The sequence below is a fragment of the Tiliqua scincoides genome, chromosome 9, assembly GCF_035046505.1.
Source record: "Tiliqua scincoides isolate rTilSci1 chromosome 9, rTilSci1.hap2, whole genome shotgun sequence".
Lineage (NCBI taxonomy): Eukaryota > Metazoa > Chordata > Lepidosauria > Squamata > Scincidae > Tiliqua > Tiliqua scincoides.
In genome coordinates, this window is record NC_089829.1 from 17,699,025 (window position 1) to 17,721,923 (window position 22,899).

A 22,899-nucleotide genomic window follows, 5' to 3' on the forward strand; every position below is an offset into this window, starting at 1 on the left:
GTAGTGGTAGTGGTAGTGACAGGGCAGGAAAAGAGAGTGGTGAAGGGAGCAGCTCCTCTCTATTGGAGGGGCTCGTTGCAGAGTACGATTTCTAGTTCCTTGCGGTAAAGCTTCCCCCCATCAGACAGATTCATGATGCTCTTTCTGTAGTTGGTGAGCTGCTGGATGTTCATCTCCTGGTAGAGACACAGGAAGAAGGTTACACATTAGGGTCAGCATTGAGCTGAAATGAAAGTTCACCCACACTTGAAGTGGCTACTGTCTGTGCCCATTCTGTGTAAAGCTTAAACATATATAAGTACAGTGGCAGCTCGCAGCAGCAGCAGTTGGTGATAACAGCATCTTCCTGGCCGTGCCAAATTAACGCGCTTTGTGTGCCAGGAAAGGGTTGTCTCCATTCAAGCCCAAAAAGATACCATGGAATGTGCACATCCTCCAACAGCCTCTATGCAAAAGGGGGGGACGGGACTAATCACTTGGAGGTCATTTCTGCCTCCAAGTTCACTCTGCTGCTGACCAGAAAGTAAGCATTCTTCTGCAAAGGAATGTCAAAGGGAAACACCAGCCTAGACCGCTAAATGCAAATTGACCAAAAGGTTTGATGGAGGAAAGAGCAGGTTATGGGGAAGGGGTGCCTGGTCCTGGGATTGCAGCTCCAGCCCTTGGATTCGGCAACCACCACAAGCTCATTCTCATTAGCTTCTTGTGAACTCACCTTCTTGTTTTTCTCATAGAGATCTTTCAGTAGGGCATCCAGTTCATTCTCATCAATGAAGCCACTTCCGTCCTGAATATCAAGGAGAGAAAGAGAGAGAGAAAGATTAGAAAATGCTCACAACCCAAACATCAAGTCACACAACTTTCCCTTGAGATTCCCTTCCTCTTACTCCAGGTTGCCGCCACAGTCTGTGGGCAGCCTCCCCCCCACCCGCTTGTCCACATACCCAGCTTTTTCCCTCCTTCGCTCTGCTGCCCTGTCTTCAAACACAACAACAGAGCCAGCCAGAAGGAAGAAACCAGGAGAAGTAGTGCCCTGCTTCTGAACAAGGATATTTCCTGGAAATTGGACATCCCTCTCTTTATTTGTTTCTTCTGGCCAGCTCTGCTGTGCTGTGTGAAACAGAGGGGCAGGGTGAAGACTTGGAGGAGGTGAGCAAGGGCAAGGTGAGGCGGCTGATGTCAGGGGCACCACCTGCACCCATTTGCCACCCTTGGCAGCTGGCCTCACTTCGCCGCATGAAAGGACCAGTTCCATCCTAAGAATAAGCCTTGTGCAGACAATCCTTCTCCTGTGGACCAAGAATGCACGAGGAGTTTTTCAGGAATGTGTGCAAGAGCCCCACCTCCACCAATGATGCACCACTTAGCCCTCCCCCTGTTTCCCCCATGCTCAGCATTTGTCTGCACATGCAAACACTGAATGTGGGGGGAGCTTTTCCCTTTGATGGGAGCCCTGGAGTATTCAGTGTTGGCCTCTGGTGATTGCTGAGGTAGTAGTGGCAAGGCTTGCATATGCATCTTCATAGGGGGTTATGACGCACAGCATTGAGAGCCCTTCATAGGTTCCCTCTCCATAGAAGAGGCACTGACTGAATAAAATAAATAAAGCTTCTTTGAGTTTTAGGAAGCTCTTTCCTAACTATAAGAGCTGTCCAGCACTGGAACAGTCTGCTTTGCGCAGTTGTGGGCTCTCCCACAACTACTCACCGCAGGTTTTCAAGCAGAGACTGGACAGCCTCCTGTCAGGGATGCTGTAGCCATTGTCTGCACTGAGCAGCAGGTTGGACTAAACAACCTCTAAGGTCTCTTCCAACTCCAATATTCTGTGAATCTATGAATGAAGCCCCATGGAGATCCATTTCACAGTAAAGGTCCAGTAAATTAAAGTGAGGCCATTGGCATCTAGTCTTGGTGAGCCAAGTTGGTAGCCACATTCTCACATAGGCTGGACCCAGCCTATGTAGGGCTTAAAAGGAAAAATGCAGCATCTTTGAACTGTGCCCAGCAGTCTGGGGATAACCACTGTTGATCTACTAATGTCTGTGTTACATGGCCATGCTGACCTTCATCCATGACACGATCCTCTGTGGCAGCGGGACAACTGTATCAGTTTTGCCAGATCTGCAGTAGTGGCAAAGAGGCATTTGGGGCCCGTACAGAGACATCTGTCCCATTCACTTACTGACTGCTATCAGGACCTGATAGGGATCGGGTGGATGGTGTTATGGTGGGTGCTGGTGTGATTCTAATGGTTTTGCCTCTTTAAAGGCAAGCAACAAGGTCAGGTCTTCATACAATATGCCTGAAATGAGAGAGACCTAGAAATGACAACTGGTGTTCACTGCAGGCTGCCAGAAGGAGACAGATGGGGAGATGCCTTCATTCCTTCTTCTGCTGTTTTCCCTGAATGCTCTTATGTGGACTTGTGAGAAAGTGGCCATTGGTGGACGTGACCCAGCACCATGCTGGGGCTGGAGGCTGCCCCACTCAGAGTGGTTGAGATCTTTCCCAATTAACCCAATAGAACTTTGGGAAAGTCACAGGGCTGGCAACAGGAATGTTCTGCAGACCACTCCTCTGGACCCCACCCACAGCCTACCCAGAAGTCATCAAGAGATGACTTGTACCTCTTTCTAGTCATCATCCCAGGTCTCGTACCTTGTCATAAAATGCAAAGATGGCATTGAATTCCTCTGAATCTAGTTTCATTCCCTGCACAAATCAAAGGGAGAAAAAAGGAAATGAGAAGGAGAAGCAAATTACAATAAGGGAGAGAAACACATCCCTTGAGCTTTTACCTGAAACTTAAGGAGGAAGTTCTCCTGCACAGGCAACAATCTGCAATGGGAATTGGGAGAAAGTCAGTCACAGGAAGTCCAGGTAGAAAAAGGGCTTCCACCCCTGAATCTAGACAAGGTGGTTCTGCCTCCTGCTTTTGCAGTAAGAGCTACCTTTTGACTTGGTGCAAATGCAACTGATGTTCAAAATGGAATATGAATTTTGGGAATGTTGGCAGGAGATGATATTTGAAGGCTAGAACATGGAATGCTGGGATTGGGCCAAGGGGATGTCTCATTCTTGGGGAAGGGTGGTTCTGTTGTGCTGGACTCTGCCTCCCACCTTAATCACTCAGGGTCCATCTAAAGGGCGGATCAAATCAAAGGGAGCAAGAAATCTTTCTTATTGTTTATAATTAGGGTAGACCCTCTCCCAAAAGGCAAAGAGCTTCTGTCATTTTTGTAAGTTCAGAAGACAACAAATTCTACTTGTGTCGCTTCATGGTGTTGACAGGATAGTGGAAAACCTGTCCCTGCAAAGTAGGGCTTTGCTTCAGAAGTTCCATTTGCAATATGGTCATTCTCCAGAAGTAAAGTGCTTGAAGCTTATTGGGTGTGGAGGACAGCCATCAGCTTTCCAGAGAGGAGGTGCTGGGATCTGGAAAGAGAATGCTTTCCAAATGGATAGAAATTTGGTCTGACCTGGAGAGGAAGGTCCATTACTTAAGATGGGTGAGGCATATAGGTAGCTGGGGGTCCAATCCTATCCAGCTTTTCAGCACAGAAGCAGCCATGCCAATGGGAATGTTTGCTCCCTAACTGTGCTGAAATGTTGGATAGGATTGGGTTCTGGAACACTGGTTGAGGATTGAGGTGAATGAGGGCCAGTGACTGGAAAGTCAGGCTTCACAGGCTTAAGAAGTCTGTGTCCTCAGTTTGAAAATAGTGGGATCCAAAAATGTTTTGGAGATCTCTCTTTGAAGGCTGCTTCCACGTAGATTTAACAGGACTACATTCCTCTCTTTTTCCCCACCTGTCTAATGATTTTAAATATTTATATTGCACTTCTCAGAGCTTTTCTGGTTGCATGGCAGCATATTCCCTGAAGAATGGTCTAGACTAGAGCTCTCCTCTGCCCTGCACTGTACACACAAAGAGCACAAAGTTTGCTACACAGATGTGCTTTCAGGGCACCACTCTTCTCTCCATCCATAGACAAGTCTGATCTTTGACTAGAATGACCATACCAATGTCATCTTTTTCTCCCCCCCCCCATATTGCTGACGCTTTCATGTAGCAGTTGAGTATCAGTTGCACTCATGATCCAGGAGTGACCACTTCACTCAGCGGGGGGCCAGAGATCTTTTGACCAATGACTACAAAGATTTCAGAGCATTTGCCCCTGATCTGCTTGTTTTTATTTTATTTGCTGAGATTTTTTTATTTGGGGGGGGGATAAATTGGCAAGACGACTCCTTTTCTGTTAGTCTACCTGTGCCTTAAGTTAATATTTCAGTTACCTCATCATGACTGCAGTTGGTCTTTGCAAGGATTCAGGTCAGCATTGACTTTGCAAACTGGTGTAAAGTTCTGGTGGATTAAAGTGCTTGAGAATGGGTGGTGTGGATGTTGAGGTGTAGTTTGAGAGGAGGAGGCCTGGGCTCCACTTATAGTCCTGCCCTGTCCTCACTTTTGACTCTTCTGTCAGTCAGGGACGTGGGTGGGGTAGGCAGGTAAGGCAGAGCCTCCCCACCAGAGTCCTTCTAATAGTGCCGCCACTGTGTGAGTTGCCCAAGCACCCACAACCCATGCACTTCACGGATGGGTTAAGGGTGTGTGGATGCCTCACATGGTGGTGGCACTTTTGAAAGGGCTCCAGTGGGGAGGCTCAACCTCACCTGCCTCCCCACCCACCAAAAGTCCCAGCTGTTAGTAAAACAGAACAGAATAGGAGGGGAAGTGCATACCAGGTTGGTTACATGGAAGCAACTCTTCAAGCACAACCTGACAAACTGACATTCCAATCAACTCTGTCCTGTACTTATTGACTCAGAAGCAAATCTCGCTCTGTTCATTAGAGCTTAGAGGCACCAAGAGAGGCTTTCTTCACTTATCTTTTTTGCTACTTCAGGTCAAGGAGAAATGTTCAGAAAGACAGGAACTGAAAACTCTATTCGACAGTCCCTGGAGAAATCTGCCCACCAGCCAAGAACTAGTTTGGCTTAGGAGGTTTCTCAACAATGCAAAGGGAAAATCTCACCGTGACATCTCAGACAGGCAGAGCTTCCCGTCCCCGTTCAAGTCAAACATTCGCAGCTGCGGGGACACAAAGTGACAGCCTTTAGTAACTCCAAAGAGAAAGGGGCCACCTGCCAGCTACACCTATTGTACAGCCTCCATTAATGTCCCCCACACAAGCTCCCCTGAAATCCACATGAATTATTGCTCAGTGGACCAGATGAACAGCCTATTTGCTTCCTCTCCCTCAAGTGGGGGCTCAGTTTCTGCCAGAGGAGAGAGCTTTGGTGAAACTGCTGGTGTCTCTGAAAGGAATGGGGTGGATGAAGCAAGGACATGTCCACAGAGCAGCTTCACTAGCCTGTCCCAGCAAAAAAGAGAACAGGCTGCAATCTGTCAACCAGATAGGCAGCTTAAACCCCACAGATGTCAATGGGATTTAGGCAGCCAAAGGGCCTTCCTGCCTGGAGCACTTCAAAGGCTAAGTAACCGATTTTCTGTTTTAGCAGGAGAATTCACAGGCTGCTGCCAGTTCAAGCTGAAGTGGTCTGGAAATTTGGAAGGTTTCATACAGAGCTCTGGTCAGGGGCAATGTAACCCAGAACACCACCTTTCCTTTAAGGGACCATAGAGATCCAGGAAGGGATGGCATGGGGGGGGGGGGGAGTCTGTTCCATCTCTCTTGGGCCTAAAAGGTCTAGCAACCCCCAATGAGTTTTGGAGTGAGGTGGTGAAGCCAGAATAGATATTTGGGGAAGTAGTCACCTCTCTTTCCCCTTTCCTGGACTCAAATCTGGATTTACTCATTACATACTAAAGGCAGGAGTCTAAACTGATCCTCAGTCTGGAATATTGCATAACACCCAGCTCCTATTTCAAGCCTGGAAGGAAGGCACAACTGGAAGCTACAAAGAGGGTGGTGGTTTTGATTGCTGGAGGCTGGGACTTCCCTTGACACCATGCAGCTCCTCCAGCCATTCCTTTAATGCAATAAACCCAGAGAGTGAAGCAAAAATGTGCAAGGAGGCATTTTTAAGGGGTAGAACACAGCTGGAGCCACTTGGTCAATCTGAATTGTCCCATTCATAGGAGATCCAGCTTTGAGCAGCAAGAGCTCTAAGCTGGAGTTCACTGGATCCTTACTACAAAAACACAATCATTCCAATTGGAATCCCACAAGAGCCACTTACCATAGTGCAAAGCTTAATGAGATAATGTTAATGCTGATTATGATGCTCAAGGGTGGAGTTTGACCAGGGCTTCTGCTTTACAATTGTCCACCTTGTTGGTGCTCTTGGAGCAACTACTAGAATACAAGCAGGCCCTGTCCTTCTTCCTCCCTTCAAATCCCATTCTCCCCAGGGTGACCAGATACAATGGAAGACAAAATGCCTATACCTTTAACCAGTATATAGAGGAGGGGATTTTGGCAGGTGTAGCTTTTTAAACGCTCCTATGTTGAGCTGCACCTGCCAAAATGTCCTCTTCTCAATAGTGGTTAAAGGTGTAGGCACTCTGTCATCCATTGTATCTGGTCACCCTGGTCCTCCCCCAGAGGGTGAAATGGGGACAGAGGGGAGATGAACATAAGAACAGCCCCACTGGATCAGGCCATAGGCCCATCTAGTCCAGCTTCCTGTATCTCACAGCGGCCCACCAAATGCCCCAGGGAGCACACCAGATAACAAGAGACCTGCATCATGGTGACCTTCCTTGCATCTGGCATTCTGATACATAGCCCATTTCTAAAATCAGGAGGTTGCACATACGCATCATGGCTTGTAATCTGTAATGGAGTTTTCCTCCAGAAACTTGTCCAATCCCCTTTTAAAGGTGTCCAGGCCAGATACCATCACCACATCCTCTGGCAAGGAGTTCCACAGACCAGCCACACGCTGAGTACAGAAATATTTTCTTTTGTCTGTTCTAACTCTCCCAACACTCAATTTTAGTGGATGTCCCCTGGTTCTGGTGTAATGTGAGAGTGTAAAGAGCATCTCTCTATCCACTTTGTCCTTCCCATGCATAATTTTGTATATCTCAATCATGTCCCCCCTCAGGCACCTCTTTTCTAGGCTGAAGAGGCCCAAACACCGTAGCCTTTCCTCATAAGGAAGGTGCCCCAGCCCAGTAATCATCTTAGTCGCTCTCTTTTGCACCTTTTCCATTTTCACTATGTCCTTTTTGAGATGTGGCGACCAGAAATGGATGCAATACTCCAGGTGTGGCCTTACTATAGATTTGTACGACGGCATTATAATATTATCTGTTTTGTTCTCAATACCTTTTCTAATGATCCCAAGCATAGAATTGGCCTTCTTCACTGCTGCCACACACTGGGTTAACACTTTCATCGACTTGTCCACCACCACCACCTCAAGATCTCTCTCCTGATCTGTCACAGACAGCTCAGAACCCATCAGCCTATATGTGAAGTTTGGATTTTTTGCCCCAATGTGCATGACTTTACACTTACATTGAAATGCACCTGCCATTTTGCTGCCCATTCTGCCAGTTTGGAGAGATCCTTCTGGAGCTCCTCACAATCACTTCTGGTCTTCACCACTCGGAAAAGCTTGGTGTTGTCTGCAAACTTAGCCACCTCACTGCTCACCCCTGTCTCCAGGTCATTTATGAAGAGGTTGAAAAGCACCGGTCCCAGGACATATCCTTGGGGCACACCGCTTTTCACCTCTCTCCATTGTGAAAATTGCCCATTGACACCCATTCTCTGTTTCCTGGTCTTCAACCAGTTCTCAGTCCATGAGAGGACCTGCCCTCTAATTCCCTGACTATGGAGTTTTTTCAGTAGTCTTTGCTGAGGGACCAACGCCTTCTGAAAGTCCAGATATATAATGTCCACGGGTTCTCCCGCATCCACATGCCTGTTGACCTTTTCAAAGAATTCTAAAAGGTTTGTGAGGCAAGACTTACCCTTACAGAAGCCATGCTGATTCTCTCTCAGCAGGGCTTGTTCGTCTATATGTTTTGAGATTCTATCTTTAATGAGGCATTCCACCATCTTACCCAGTATAGATGTTAGGCTGACCGGTCTATAGTTTCCTGGGTCCCCCCTCCTTCCCTTTTTAAAAATCGGTGTGACATTTGCTATCCTCCAAAGGCACCGTGGCTTTTTGAGTGACAAGTTGCATATTTTGTCCTAGCATAGTTTCAATCCTGATTGCAAGTGGTTTTAATTCAGGGAAAAGGCTTAAATAGAAAGCCAGTACAAAGTTGATTCTCTCATCCTTAAACACAGGAAACTGGAGTCTCATTATGTAGAGGATCCCCAGTCAAATATTCTGTAGCTGGTGTTGAAAGACAAGTAACTACAGGTTGAGAGTAGAGAGTGCTTCTGAGCAAGTGTCGAGTGTCCTCATAAGGTCTGCTCCCAGATAGTTCTCCCAGTGAACCTGAGACCCAGCACCTCTCAGTTCACAAGATGTGCCTGCTGCCCTCTGCAGTCACCCATTCCTACCTGCCTGTCCTTCACTCCCTACTGCTGTCCTGGAGCTGAGCACCCACCCATGGAACTGGTTGGAGCGCACCCTCCCTCTGGGATTTCTTGCACTTACGATGGTCTGTGTGTATTCCTGCAGCTTCGGCTCATCATAGGGCCGATTTGCTTTCTCTAACAAGTCCGACAGGAACCCCTAGGAAGAAAATAACTTGTGAGAAGGTGTCAAGGGATCTATGAGCTGATCATAAGTATTTTTACTCAGAAGTAAGTTCCACAGAATGCAAAGTTAGCTGAGGGCAACCACTAGCAGCCACAGATCTAACTCCGTAGTCTAACCCTTTACCCCACAGTGGCAACATAAAAGTATTAATGGCATACTATGAGGAGAGGAGGTCACATCCAGCAACCACCCCATAAATACCATAGCAGGTCACTTGGACCTTAGTTGTAGCCATTTTGTGCTGCTGCTACCGCTGTACCAGGCCTTCTAAGGGCTTAAAAATGTCACTTCCAGTTTCCTCAGTGAAACTGGAAGTGATGTTTTTTGGCCCTCTAAGGGCTTTACAAGGCCTTTGGAGGGTCAGGGAGGCTGCATGCAGACTCCCTGGGTGCCTGGAAGTGAGGCAACCCAGCCAGTGGGGGCGGGGTGCAGCCAGTGGGGTGGTACAGGGTCCAAGTTCACTACTGCTTTGCAAGGCACAGAGTCCTCAGTTCAAATCTCACCCTGGCCATGAACTTGGACATCTGAGCTACTCTTTTTCTCTCCAGTCTCCAATATTGGGACTCCAGTAGTAGCCTACTGTACAGGGCTGTTGCAAAGAATGTGGACATGCCATGTCAATTAATGCCAAATATTGTCAGAGCGGCAGATGCCACCCAACTGTTAGAAAATAGATTTTTTTTTTTGGTTTGCCATTGTCACAAATATTTGCTTGATCCTCCTAATTTGCTGTTTCCCATTCCCTTGTCTCAGTCCCACCTTGAGTTCATTGGCTTCTATGTAACCACTGCGATCCGTATCGTATTTCCGCCAAGCCTGCAATGGAAACAGCACAGATTTTTTACAGTAATTAATATAGTCCAGCAAGGAAAAATAGGTTTATGAGATTTGGGTAGCAATTTATATGCACACTCCTCCCAGGCATAGCTAGGAGGTGTGGGGGGTGCAGACCACACTGGGTGATGCACTCAGTGAGGGGGGGGGAACACCACTGCTGGACAAAATTGTGAAATCTTGGTATTTTCGAACAATACCATCATATTATATATCATTTGAAGCAGAATTTCATGCAGGAGGCAATGGAAAAAACTGTGTTTAAATAGCTGTATTCTATCAAACATGATGACCAAATAATCTGAAAAGGAAAACACAACTGTCTTATGTAATAAAAAGTAGATTTCTTAACATAACTGACCAATGAGACCAATTGTTCTGAGAGCCAATAAGGTGTTATTATGACACAGCACGGGACCAATAAGGTGTTAGTATGAGTCAGCCCTCATTTCCATGTATCAGAGCTAATACTAATACTCATTCCCATGCATCAGAGCTAATTCAGTTGTGTGAGTGTCATCAAGTTGGACACTGGTTTTTTATTGAATACAGATTTGTTAGGTAACCTGTACTGTTATATAAATAGTTAATGGAGGTTACACCAACCCTAGTGGTGCAACTGCATTTAAGTTATGCAGATAATATTGTAATTTATTCAGTATGAACTGGTGCAGAAGGAGGTCTATTGAGGGGGTGACAAACCCTAGTGACACTTAAAATTACTACCCAAACTTCTTCAACCTAGTTTTTTTTAAATATATAAGCAATCTTATATGTAATATTTCCAGATCACCAAAAACAGGAGGAGAAGTTTCTGGAGACGGTTCTGTCTGGAGAAAGGCCAGCAAGTAAGGTCTGATATGCTCAGTGGAAAACAAGCTGTCAAGGGTTCACCATCATTATCATGCGAATAAATATTTCAAGTGCAAATTATTACAAGTGGGATTGCTCGAGTGGAATCTGTGTTAATATCTAATTACATGTGTCTGTCATACAACTTTATCTGCCTATATCAGCCAACAACAGATGGACTCCAGTTTCATCCAGGTGCGGTATTCGTTTCCTATTATTCATCTTAATTGCTTGGATGGCTTGCTGCTTGACAGCTGTTCAGTGGGTGTCTCAAGACACATGCATAGCAGTTGTCATTCATTTATTTATGTGGCTCCTGCTTACAGTCTCTGCTTTGCTTCCTTGCTGCAAAACTGCCCAGTGTCCATCTCACTGCAAGCCCTGTCCCCACCCCCAACCCCAGCAAGGCTGCCTTGCTCCTATCCTGAAATCCTGAAGCCTTGGAGGTCTGGTGTTTAAGAGGGTGTCTCAGCACTTCTTCCGCCAGCTTTGTGACATTTCTGCAGATGCATTCATGGATGTGTTACATAAACACTTTTGTTTTCCCTCTACTTCACTCAGGAGCTGCAGCACTCAGGCTATTTGTGGACTTCGGCAATGCTGCTTTTCTCATGACATTCTCTGCCCTGGTGTTTCCTTGTTTTTCCTCTTTTCAATATTAAAGAGCAACCATGGGGGCAGGGGGAGGTAAGGATGACGCCCTCACAGTCCCAGTTCTGACTGATCTGCTCCCACAACTATTTAGGGAAGAACCCCATTTGACTGAGTCTCTTCCAGCATTCAGGCTGCCTGCAGCCTGCCTGCATGCGCTATAAGTTTGTAGGCTTATAACAGCCTGTAAAAGGAAGAACATTTTGCAAAAGTTAACTTAAAAGTTAACACGGGGGATCAGTTCTTGGGGCCCCTGCAGATACGGAAACAGCAGATACAGAGGATCTAAACAACATTAATGCGGGGGGCAGGGGGCTGCAGAACTAGGGTTCCTCTGTATCCACTGTTTCAGTATCCATAGGGACCCCAGGAACGGATTCCCTGTGGATTCAGGGGGGCACATATTTTGAGGAAAAAGCAAGAAGAAGTCACACTTTTCTTGCTCAGGAGCTCTTCACTCCTCTCCAGTTCTCATAGTCATGAGCAGAAAGCATCTACTTGTCTTAAAAGGCCTTTCCTGGGGGTAGATTTGTGTGATCCCATCCGAAGGAAGTAGCAGAAGTCAAATTCTTACCTCCATGAACTCAGCACTGGAGCTAACATGCTGTCGGAAACATAGCAGGAAATTCTCCTCCGTGGGTAAGATCTGTGCCAGCTGCAAGAGTGGGGAAGAGGACAGAGAAGGAATCTAATCAAGGCTGGTATTAGCAACAACAATTTTGTGGCCTTATGTGGGTACCTCTTTGCTGCTGATGTTTGTTTGGGTCATTGGCACATTTGTGTCATGTTCTCCATGAGCAGAGTATGGGGGAAAACCACACATTCCAAATGTTGGAGATTTTAAAAAAATTAATGTTTCTACAGAAAAAAACTATGCCCCAAGATGCTAACATTTACATAAAGAAAATGACTTAAAATATCTCATTGAGTATGTAATTAACACCCAGATGTGTTCCGTTCTCCCCAGTTACTGGTGTCTCAGTGGGTGGAAAATTACTGCTATTGCCCAGCTTCTGTTTGCTGAATCCATCTAACAGAAATGCCAGCCACAGGCACAGCACATGATTGGTCAGACCAAGTGTCATAGGGACGTTCTTTTCCCACATTCTGTTCTTTGGGTTCTCCCCAAAGCCCACTGGTTGCACATCACCCAGAATGACCTTCAGCAGTTGGAAACAGGAAAGGGAGCTGGTGGGCTGATAGGCAGGCTGGGTGGCACTGCTGGATCCATGTGATCTCTTCCAAAAAGACCAGTGACACTCTTCGCATCTACCTAACAATGAGGGACTAGATCACAGGTATGCAGGGCCGGCCTTAGGAACTGCAGGGCCCAACTGGAAACATTTTTTGTAGGGTCCCAGGTTCACAGCCAAGGTCTGTAGAATCTTAGGCCCAAATTTTAACCAACTTTCCAGCACTGGCATAACTGTGCCAATGGGATGTTTGCTGCAGACTGCAGTTGGGGGGACACTCATGGAGGCCTCCTCAAAGTTGGGGAATGTTTGTTTCCTTGCCTAGGCGCTGTATTGCCCTTATGTCAATGCTGGAAAGTGGGTTAGGTTTGCGCCCTTAGAGATATAAATAACATAATATGTACTTTATATCTCTATGGTAGAATGGAAAGCAATCAAAACTCGTGCTTTAAAAGTACGTGTGAAACTACTTTTTAAGAATTAAGAAGAAAATTAAAATTGTTGCTGTTCTCTATAAAAACTGCAGGTGTTAGGTGTTCATTGCAGTGTGCTGTTGTGTGTATTTGGCAACACTAGAGTAATTAACCTCGTGTGGGGGACCCTTAGACATGGGGGGGCAATTGGGAACAATTGGTCCAATTGGCTTAAAGCCGGCCTTGCAAATATGTGTTGACAATGGGATATGTAGGCACATTGGTCATTGCCTGGACAACTGGTAATGGCATCCTGGTTGTGCTCCAGAATGCCTTACGGCCGTTAGAGGAAATGAACTGCAGCCCCAGCAGGCCCCTTTGGCTAATTTCATCACTGTGTCAGATTTGGGTGCAGGTGGAACAACCACTCATAACAGCCATAACTCAACCCCAAATGGACACCTCTTTGGGGAAGGGCAGGCCAATCCCTTGGGAAGGGCAACTGGGGTGGTCACCCTGGGCCTTGCACTTGAAGAGGCCCCACAGAGTGCTGCACCTCACCTGTCATAAGAACATAAGAACAGCCTCGCTGGATCAGGCCATAGGCCCATCTAGTCCAGCTTCCTGTATCTTACAGCGGCCAGATCTCATGTCGCTGCTGCAAGCAAGCGCTGTGCCAACAAACTGCTTTGAAAGTGCAGGGGAAGGCTAGGGTTGACCTGTCCCTGCTTCTGTTGTAGAGCACTGGAGGCTGAGCAGGGTCACACGGGGGAGGAATAATCCTATGAATGTCTACTTCATAGCATTGGGACTTCCTTCCAGGCAAGTGTGTATAGGATTGAGCCTTTAGGCAAGGAAGGTGGCAGACGGAGTTTTGCCCTTGTTAAAAATAATGATCTCATCATCTGCCACCTCTAATGCCCTTTACATGTCACTCCACATCAAGGACTCCCACAGACTGGGCCTCAGGTCACTGCTGAAGAACTGCACCCTCTCCTCTCCCACCCCACGATCTGGGAGCAGGGGAAGGGCCTTCCAATTAGAGGAGGTGTCCTATTGCATGCAACTTCCCCTGATCTTATGTTTACCAAATGAGGAAGGAATCTCTCTTAGGTTGTGCATGGGGAATATTTCAGTATTCAGTATTTCAGAGTATTTCAGTTTCCTGGCTGTAGCAGAGATTTATGAAAATTGTTGTTTAAAAATAGTATTTTGCATATATCTTAAGATATGAGTACTTCTGGAAACTCCCCATATTGCAAACCTTCTCCCTCCCCCATTTTATGCCTATTTTGCTTCAAAGTTAGTGTTCTGTTCCTGGTTTTTCCCCTTATTTCTTTCTTTCCTTGAGGTTCTTGCTATCTACCTCTCCATAAGGCAATACATATTTGAACTATTTAAAATGGGGGGGGGGGTCCCACCTTTCAAAGAGTGCTTTGTGTTTAATATTGCAGTTTTCAGTAGTTATTTTGTCCGTTTTATTAGCTGGGTTAGTTATTTGAATATATGTTTAAAATTTCAATAAAGCAAAGAGTGTTTCTATACTTTTAGAGAATTAATGAGCACAAATTTATTGTTAATTTGGATTTTGGGTGAATCTTAATCGAAATACTCATTTTTTGTGCCTTATTTTACACATAAATGCATGTGCTCGCTCTCTCTCTCTCTCTCTCTCTCTCTCTCTCTCTCTCTCTCACACACACACACACACACACACACACACACACAGCCACAATACGGGGCCCTGAGCACTGGTTGAGTTGCTCCAGGCTCCACGCTCTTCTAGGAACAGCCCTGGGGCAGGAGCTCCTGGACTTTCAATGTGAGGTCACTCAGCTCACCTCAGACATTTCAATTTTGCCATCTGCATTCTTGTCATATTTCCGCATGAATTCCTGCATCTTCTCCAGAAAATTGACATTTTTGGATTCCTGCAAAGAGAGAAGAGAGAAAGGTCACTCCTTTGGTGTTTCCAGCACAGCTTAAATGTTCTGGGCAGGAATGGAAGCAACTCAGACTGAGAGGGCCACAGCGTAGTGAAGGTCATTTGGCAGGTTCGACCCCGCCCTATATTTTCTCCCTTCTTGTACAACCCCATCATTTTCTGCTAGGTGGAATCTGAGCCACTGCCTCTTGCAGTGTCCTTGAGAACAATGTGGAAGATCTCTACAGGTACACTTGAGAAGTCATAGAAGTGACTTGGCTGTCAAAAGACAAAGAACAAAATGATAAATTGCTGCTTGACCCCTTTTAACATACCGACTTTCCAACAAGGCAACACTTTGTGAAACAAACAGATCAGGGTGCAGTGGGAGGGAGGAGAGAATGATACATTGCACACCAATGTACCTTCCAACAGCTAGACATTGATTTTTCCACTCAGGTTCAAATGAGATGCAAAGCAGGAGATCTATGAATCTCTTTTTGAAAAAGCGCTGGGAGGAGGACAATTAGGATTGGAGCCACAACACTGTGGGTTGTAAGATTAAAGCCTTCCCAATCAAAATTGCCTACCAACGCTTGGTCCCGATAGGTAAAACATACGGGTATTACATGGGCCAGTGGTCACATCTAGCTTGACCCTCAGCTACGGCTGAGTCATCACGCCACAGCTGGAGCAGGCAGCATTGAGGCTTCATATTGACAACTGCTTCTAGCCTGCTTTTAGTGCTGTCGGAGAACTGGAATTGCTACTATAATTGCATAGTTCAAGTCAAAAATTGAACAGGCGGATGGAAAGGGTCCTACCTGAAGTGGTTACACTAGCTGGTGGCCCCAACTTTCCAAGCAGAGAGGGTAACTTCTGATATTAAAAATACCTGATTGAGGGCAAAGCCTGAAGGAACACGGTATGGGGTCAACAGTAAACAATGGCAAACACCCCCATTCAGAATATTGACTGAGGCTGCAATCCTATCCTCACTTTCATGGGAGTAAGCCCCATTGACTGTTATGAGACTTCTGAGTAGACATGCATAAGATTGGGCTCTTATTCAACAAAGTACCCAGTGCTGGAGATAAAAATATTGAGCAGGCCTGCAACAGCCAGATCCTGTCCTTGAGATATAACAGTGTATCTCCATGTACCCCAGTGCAAAGCTGGAAAAATGCAGCACCCACATAACTTCGACACCAGCACAACCCTGTTGGCGGAGGGGATCAAGGGTGGATGTGGATGGGTCGTGGGTGAGAGATGGGGCAGTTAGTGCACATCACATCCTAATCCCACTTCAAATGACAGACATTCCCCCAATTCAAGGGGGGGGGAACCGCCAATGACAGACCATAAGACAAAAAGGAAAAAAAAAAATCAGGAACTCTTATGCCCCACATACCCCTGCCCAGCTCCCTATAACAAAGCATAGAATTTGGACTACATCTGGCAGCCAACCTTAGCATCCCAGCCTCAGTAGATAATGCTCTGCCAAGGAGACTATGGCTCAGATGGGCAAATGTGCAGCATGAGAGGCATATGCAGCATTCTGCTCTGGCCTCCCAAAGTGGAAACTGCGGCACTTGGCACAAACAACCTATGGTGTGATCTCTTGTCTTCTCAGAATTCTCATTGCAGATCACCTGCCCAGGAGGACTCCACTGACCTCAACCCAAGTTGGATCTCGACCTCACCACCAAACAGGAGAAGCAAGGTAAGCAAGGAGGGGAGGGGATCTGTGCCAACACACACTGATGCTGCATCTCCATCTCATGATTCTACACCTCCCCCGACTCTCCAGGATTATCACGTGTGTCTTTGCTATCAACCGTGTTGCCTACCCATTCCTTCCTTTTGCAACGGCTAAGAGAGTGCCTGCTCTCTCTTGGTGAATGTGAGGGCTCCAACCATTGCTCCTGCTGGCCAGACAGTCATCTGAATCCCTTTTGTTTTTCAGGACTGTCACAGGGGGTTGGTCCTCTGCCTCTGAGTTCCACTGCAGCCCCCCAGGAAGCAGATAGAAAATGTCCCAAACAATTAGGCTCTTGCCCCAGCAGAGCACCACTGCACATATATGCTGGTGATACCACCCTCCCTCACAAACACGGAGTATGCATCTCAAGCCAGGGAACAGGTGTGATGCTGTTGTGAAGTCCTTGTTTCTCTGTGGTTCATCTGATCCCCAGAGACATCTGTCCCACAGGTGAAGACACCCTGCAGTAAGGGAAGCTTACAGGCTGCCTGCCTGCCTGCAGTGACCAGTGTGAGCCCAGCTGCTGCTCAGTTGCTGACCTACTTGTTCCAGTCAGGGCCCCATGGCTTTGAAAACTCCATGACAGACAGTAAATCAACTGGTGCAGCTGGACCTCACTCTTGGGACCCTCACATAAGTCCCTGCTCTTGGGGCCTATGAATTCAAACAGCGGTGACTGAAATTTGTGGCTGGAGCTCCCCTTTGCCAATCCCCTTCATCCACTGTTTCTGGATTCTGTGAAGGGTGTGGCCCAACTCTTCAGGATTTAGCACAGCCAAGGAGCCAAAAGAACCCCAGAACTTTGGCAAAAACTGTGGCATACAACACATGGGAGGAGCACCAATTGAAAAAAAGCACCTCTTTACCCAGTTAGTTCCTTGCTTATGTTTTGTGTAAATTTGTGAGGGCCCAATCCTATCCAACTTTCCAGCACTGGTGCAACTGCAATGCAGCCCCGAGATAAGGGAACAAATGTTCCCATACCTTGAGGAAGCCTCTGTGACTGCTTCCCCACCATTGGCATGGCTGCACCGGCACTGGAAAATTGGATAGGATTGGGCCGTGACGCAGCTTCTTGCCTTTATAGCATACATTTGCCAAGCTACTGGTCAAAATCCAAGGACTGCCTGGTTACAGAGAACATACAGTACATTTCACCCATCTGTGAATTACACCATAGTCACATAAAAAACCTCTATGCATTTAGCCACCTGAAATATATGGAAACAGCAAATGTACTAGTGAGTCTGTAATATTTTTAATGATCACCAATTAATAAAATAAAACTCTGCTTAATAGACCATCTTGCACACTACTCTGTGTGTGTGTGTGTGTGTGTGTGTGTGTGTGTGTGTGTGTGTGAGAGAGAGAGAGAGAGAGAGAGAGAGACCTACTCTCTTCAATGGGATGTACTTATGGTTTATGTCAAGGGTGTCCAAAGTCTTTGGCAGGAGGGCCACATCGTCTCTCTGACACTGTGTCAGGGGCCTGGGGAAAAATTAATTTACATTTCAAATTTGAATAAATTTACATACGTTTACATAAATGAATATGTTAAAGATGAACTTATATGAATGAATGAAGGTTTTGCAATAGCTCAAGGCCTATAAAAGGCCTTTCGCAAAGCAAGCCTGGCCTTTCCTTTTCTGCTGCTACTGCATCACAGTTGTGAAACAGCAAGCAGTGGATGGAGCCCTCATCCCACAGCTCACGCGAGAGGTCAAACAGTTGCCCTCACACTGAGAGCAGTTGCATCGGGCCAGTGTGGGCTCCAACAAATCACTGAAGGGCCAGAGGCTCATTGGAGACTGGGAGCTCCCTGAGGGCCCCATTGAGAGGTCTTGAGGGCCGCAAGTGGCCCTAGGGCCGGGGTTTGGGCTCCCCTGGTTTATGTGAATACAACATGCCTATGGGGTCCTGAGGGAAGGAAAGAAAAAGAGGTGCCAAGGCTTGAGGGAGCCTATAATATGAGCTTCTATGGAGATAAGCACTGGCTTGCAAATTTTATTATTGCATCGTATTTGATGAACATTTTGTAAGCCGCATTGGGCATTGCTTTGGCAAGGGAAAGACAAAAGTATAAATTATTGAAATAAATCATAAATAATTGTGCCAAAACATAGAGTGCTAAGTTACACAAGTGTTCTTGGTCCCAGACAGTGAAAGAAAGACCCTGTGTGAATACTTGGGCTCAGACACTGGAGAGCCTCCTTCTGGGGGAGGCAGAAGGACAGCTCCTGAACTGCGACTCTGCATGGTTCAAGATGAAGGGCTCAGTAGACAGGAGGGATTCAAATGGGGGAATCAGGGAGGAGGTACCAAAGGAAGATCTTCAGGGAGGGCAGGTCTCATTTGGGCAGCCATCATGAGACCCAGATTGCAGCTGAACTGTAGGACTCACAGCCCACTTCCGTGAACATTCACTTAGAAGTAAGACCATGGTGGACCAAGGAGTGGATCCAGGATTGGAACCTTAAGCTGAAAAAGAAGGTGAAGGCAAGCAAAGGAGTCAGCAAGGGTTGAAAGAAAGAAAGAAAGAAAGAAAGAAAGAAAGAAAGAAAGAAAGAAAGAAAGAAAGAAAGAAAGAAAGAAAGAAAGAAAGAAAGAAAGAAAGAAAGAAAGAAGGCAGATGCCACATACCATTCCTGCTCCTTTCCTGGCACTCTCCAGCTCTCGGAAGAAGTTCTCCAGTTCCTTCCCTTCAATGTAGCCATTTTCTGAAGGAAGAAAAATGAAATATAAAGAAACAGGGCTCAGACTAGAGAGAAAGGTTTGTAGCATCTCAGCTGCCTTACTACTTAAGAAGCCCATTCCATGTAAACAGGAACAGTATTGCCCTGTACACCCAATAGCAGTGCCTCTAGAACAGTGGTTCTCACACATTTAGTACCAGGACCCACTTTTTAGAATGAGAATCTGGTCAGGACCCGCCAGAAGTGATGTCATCACCGGAAGTGATGCCATCAAGCTGGAAAATTGGTAACAATCCTAGTCTGCAATTGTACCCCCTCTTACCCAGGAGTAAGTTCCATTTACTATCATTATTAAAGCATATACATAGTAGCTTGTTAAAAGTACAGGTGTGTAACATTTTCCCCAATGCAGTCACATCCCATGATAGCATCAAGTCTAATATATTAAAAATAAAATATTGAAATGAATGGGGACCCACCTGAAATTGGCTCGCGACCCAGCTAGTGGGTCCCGACCCACAGTTTGAGAAACACTGCTCTAGAAGATCTCACAACTCAGAATATTGCACAAGAAGAAAGAAAACCATCAAACAGTAACAACATAACAAAGGAGTTTCTTTAAAGGAGACTACAGGACTTTGGAATCACAGGGGAGATAACTGCAGGTGGTAAGGACCAAACGTGCATTTCTTGGCAAAAGAAATGAGTCAAGTGGAACAAAATATGGTCTTGCTCTGATTTTAATCACCTGTTCCAGGCTGCCAGTCCAGCACCCACCAGGCAGCCGAGGGAATGGGCACAACAGCCCACACGGAGCATATGATGCACCAATGCTGGACCAGGGCAATCCGAGAGCAGGAGGAGGGGGTTCACTCCTAGCAGTGACATGTGGTGAAGTGAATGTCTGGGGAAGCACTTGCTGTGGTGCAGCACTGCAAGGCATTCTGGGGGCTAACCCCAAGCCCAATCACGAGGGAGCCTGAGCTCTTGCTGTCCCTACTCTAGTCTCTCCCTGTATAATGCTAGGCACGTGCCTGTTACTGTAGAGCACGGGTGCCCAAACCCCGGCCCTGTGGCCACTTGCAGCCCTCAAGGACTCCCAGTCAGGCCCTCTGGGAGCCCCCAGTCTCCAATGAGCCCTGGCCCTCTGGAGACTTTCTAGAGCCCATGCTGTCTAGACGCAACTGCTGTCAGTGTGACAGCCAACTGTTCAACCTCTCCTGTGAGCTGTGGGTTGAGAGCTCTCTCCACTGCTTGCTGTTTCATGTCTGTGATGCAGCAGTGGCAGCAAAGGAAAGGCCAGCCCTGATTTGTGCAAGACCTTTTATAGGCCATGAGCTATTGCAAGACCTTCATTCATTCATATAAGTTCCATCTCTAATGTATTCATTTATGTAAATTTATTCAAATTTGAAAGGTAAATTAACTTCTTCCCCCCCCCCGGCCCTGACACAGTGTCAGAAAGATGATGTGGCTGCCAAAAAATTTGGACACCCCTGCTGTAGAGGGAGACACTAGAGCTTGCAGCAGTGGGAGCTCAGCCTCCCTTGTGATTATGTAACCCGTCAGAAACTGGTTGGAGAGCATGAGCAACTACAGGGGAGGCTGAGGCCATTGGAGCCATTGGAGCATGTTAGGTGAGGCTCTGCTTCCTTTGACCACACATCCCTGGTTCCTGGATTTTATAGCTACTGGTCCTAAACCCTGCTTTTCTGTGGGATTAGTTGTTTGGGCTCCTCAGGTCCAATGAGTTGGCCTAGAGTCAAGTTTCCTTGGGTATCAATCAAGGGGAAGTTGCTCTTGGGAAAGAGAAGACACCAAACAAAGGATGATGGTGATTTACCTCTGGATGACTTCTCAGGATACTGAGACACCCTAAACCTTCAAGGGGGCTTAAAAGGTCCAAGACAGGGGAAACAATAGGGGGTTATCAGGGGTGTTCATTCCAACACCCACTGAGTATAATTGTGAAACTCAAATGTGCGAGTAAAAGCTGATGCACGAACATGGACCATTGCAGGGAGACCTCCTCACCCTCGAGCTGCAAGCCCTTTGATGCCTCCACAGCTCTGTCCATGCATTCATGTTTTTTTGTTCCATATCGCCCTTTTCTTCTCTGAAAGGAGCAAGGCTTGCCCATCAGATTTTGGATCAAACAAAGCACATTTCTCTTCTGTGCATTTCCCAGAGAGCACATTGTCAAAGATTTTTAATGGCAGCTGTTTAAACTTCAAAGACTGAAAAAGGACAAGCACTATCACGAGGCCTGCTGGGGGACAGCCTGCTTCAGACAACTCCTTTTCAAGATCACCTGGAGGGTCTTTAAAAGAACAGTGAATCTCTTCCCAGCAAGAACGGAACACAAACTCTCCCTGCTGCTCCCCCGCAACATTCTTTGATATGTCCAGCAAAGGAACGTCTTTTTGAGTGGCTTCCTTCATTTCTCTGCCGTCTCACTGCACCAGCAGTGTCGCCTTGTGCAAGATCTTGAAAGCACCTAGCGCTGCCAGAACACTCGTTCCAGTGGTGCCTTTAGGATTGCACCCTCACAGAGCAATCCTATCCAGTGCTGGCACAGCAGGGCAGCGTGGCCCATGCAGTCCTGAAACTGAGCAGGCCGGAGTTCTCCTGAGGGTAAAGGAACATTCCCTGTGTTGCACTCAAGCCTGCCCAATGGGGCTACTTAGATCTGTGCCAAGTAGCACAAGTCTGAGAAGCCCCATGTGGGGCTTTCTGGCCTGAGAAGGGGGTTAGAAGCCTCTCCACCGTTTGTACCCCCTCCTAGGCCTGAACCATCCCCTCCCTTCCTTCCCCCACTCAAAAGACCCTGATAGCCAGTGGCTATCAGGCTGGTTTCAGTGCCAGAGGGATGGTGCAGGCCTTCCAACCAGCGCTCCCTACTTCCAAGTCATCGAATACGTTCTTTACAGCACATTTGTGATGGCTAGCACTGACACAGCAGCCACTGGGCCGTCACTTCACAAGATTTGGATTGGGCAGTAAGTCACCTATCCTTCCTGGACAGTACCAGAAGCAGGCAGAAAGAGGCAGCAGCCAGTCCACTTTTTTAATTTTCTCCATTTTTACTGTGCTTGTCTGTCTCTCTTTGGAGTTGGCACCTGGGTTCCCAGGAGGGTCGGTGACTGCATGTGGTCAATGTCCCATTTGTACTCTAGGAAACCTGGTCATCATACTGACCATTGATTTGGAGCAGAAAAGGGAAATTCGATATCACCTGATTTGGGAGTGCAGTGGGGAAGATAACAGAAATGGGGACATTTTTCTAAAAACGAAATTGATATGCTCCATCAGTGCCATTATTTAGCCAATCAGGTCTGAACTCTTAGCAGAGAGTCAATTCAGAAGGGGACCTATTACCAATTGCCAGAAACAACTGCGATAAATCAAAATAATGCAGTACTGAATGGCTCGCTCTTCTTTTTCTGGCCTGGGGCACAAACATGTCCCTCCCCCCTCCCGTCACTGCCTCTTCATGAAAATGTGCCCTTGGGTCTTGTATCACAGTATCAACCACACTCAGATTTCATGCAGGCTCAAAATATATAAATTCATTAACCAAATGCCAGCACACATTAGAGAGCTTGTTTGGCCCTCCAACTCTCCAGAGAGGCTACTGATGGTTCTTTGCGTTGCTTGTGAACAGATGTTACTGCACAAAACAATATTTTTAAGCTTTTCAAATGTTTAGTCTTAACAAGGAACAGTTCAAAATAAACTGGGCTGGCAATGGTGGATAGAAGAGAAAAATTTCTAATGGATTTTTTTTAATGCACCCCTCTGGTTGAAAATCCACTCCAAGGCAAACTGTAACCCTGGTTTATCTGGGCATTGACAAGGTGCAAAGCATACACTGGCTGCATG

The 22,899-nt window shown here is 46.7% G+C and overlaps 1 protein-coding gene across 1 annotated transcript in view; it reads right to left on the reverse strand.

Annotated features, from left to right (window-relative positions):
* Window positions 1-741: 741 nt before the first annotated feature.
* The window catches only part of CALB2 (calbindin 2), a 33,580-nt gene continuing 11,422 nt past the window's right edge, over window positions 742-22,899 (reverse strand). Inside the window, exons 2-8 of the mRNA XM_066637689.1 lie at window positions 18,965-19,041; window positions 14,480-14,569; window positions 11,607-11,687; window positions 9,455-9,511; window positions 8,591-8,668; window positions 5,038-5,093; window positions 742-787 (exon numbers count right to left, since the gene is read on the reverse strand). Coding sequence (XP_066493786.1) covers window positions 742-787; window positions 5,038-5,093; window positions 8,591-8,668; window positions 9,455-9,511; window positions 11,607-11,687; window positions 14,480-14,569; window positions 18,965-19,041 — 485 coding nt within the window. The remainder of the gene's footprint in view (window positions 788-5,037; window positions 5,094-8,590; window positions 8,669-9,454; window positions 9,512-11,606; window positions 11,688-14,479; window positions 14,570-18,964; window positions 19,042-22,899) is intronic.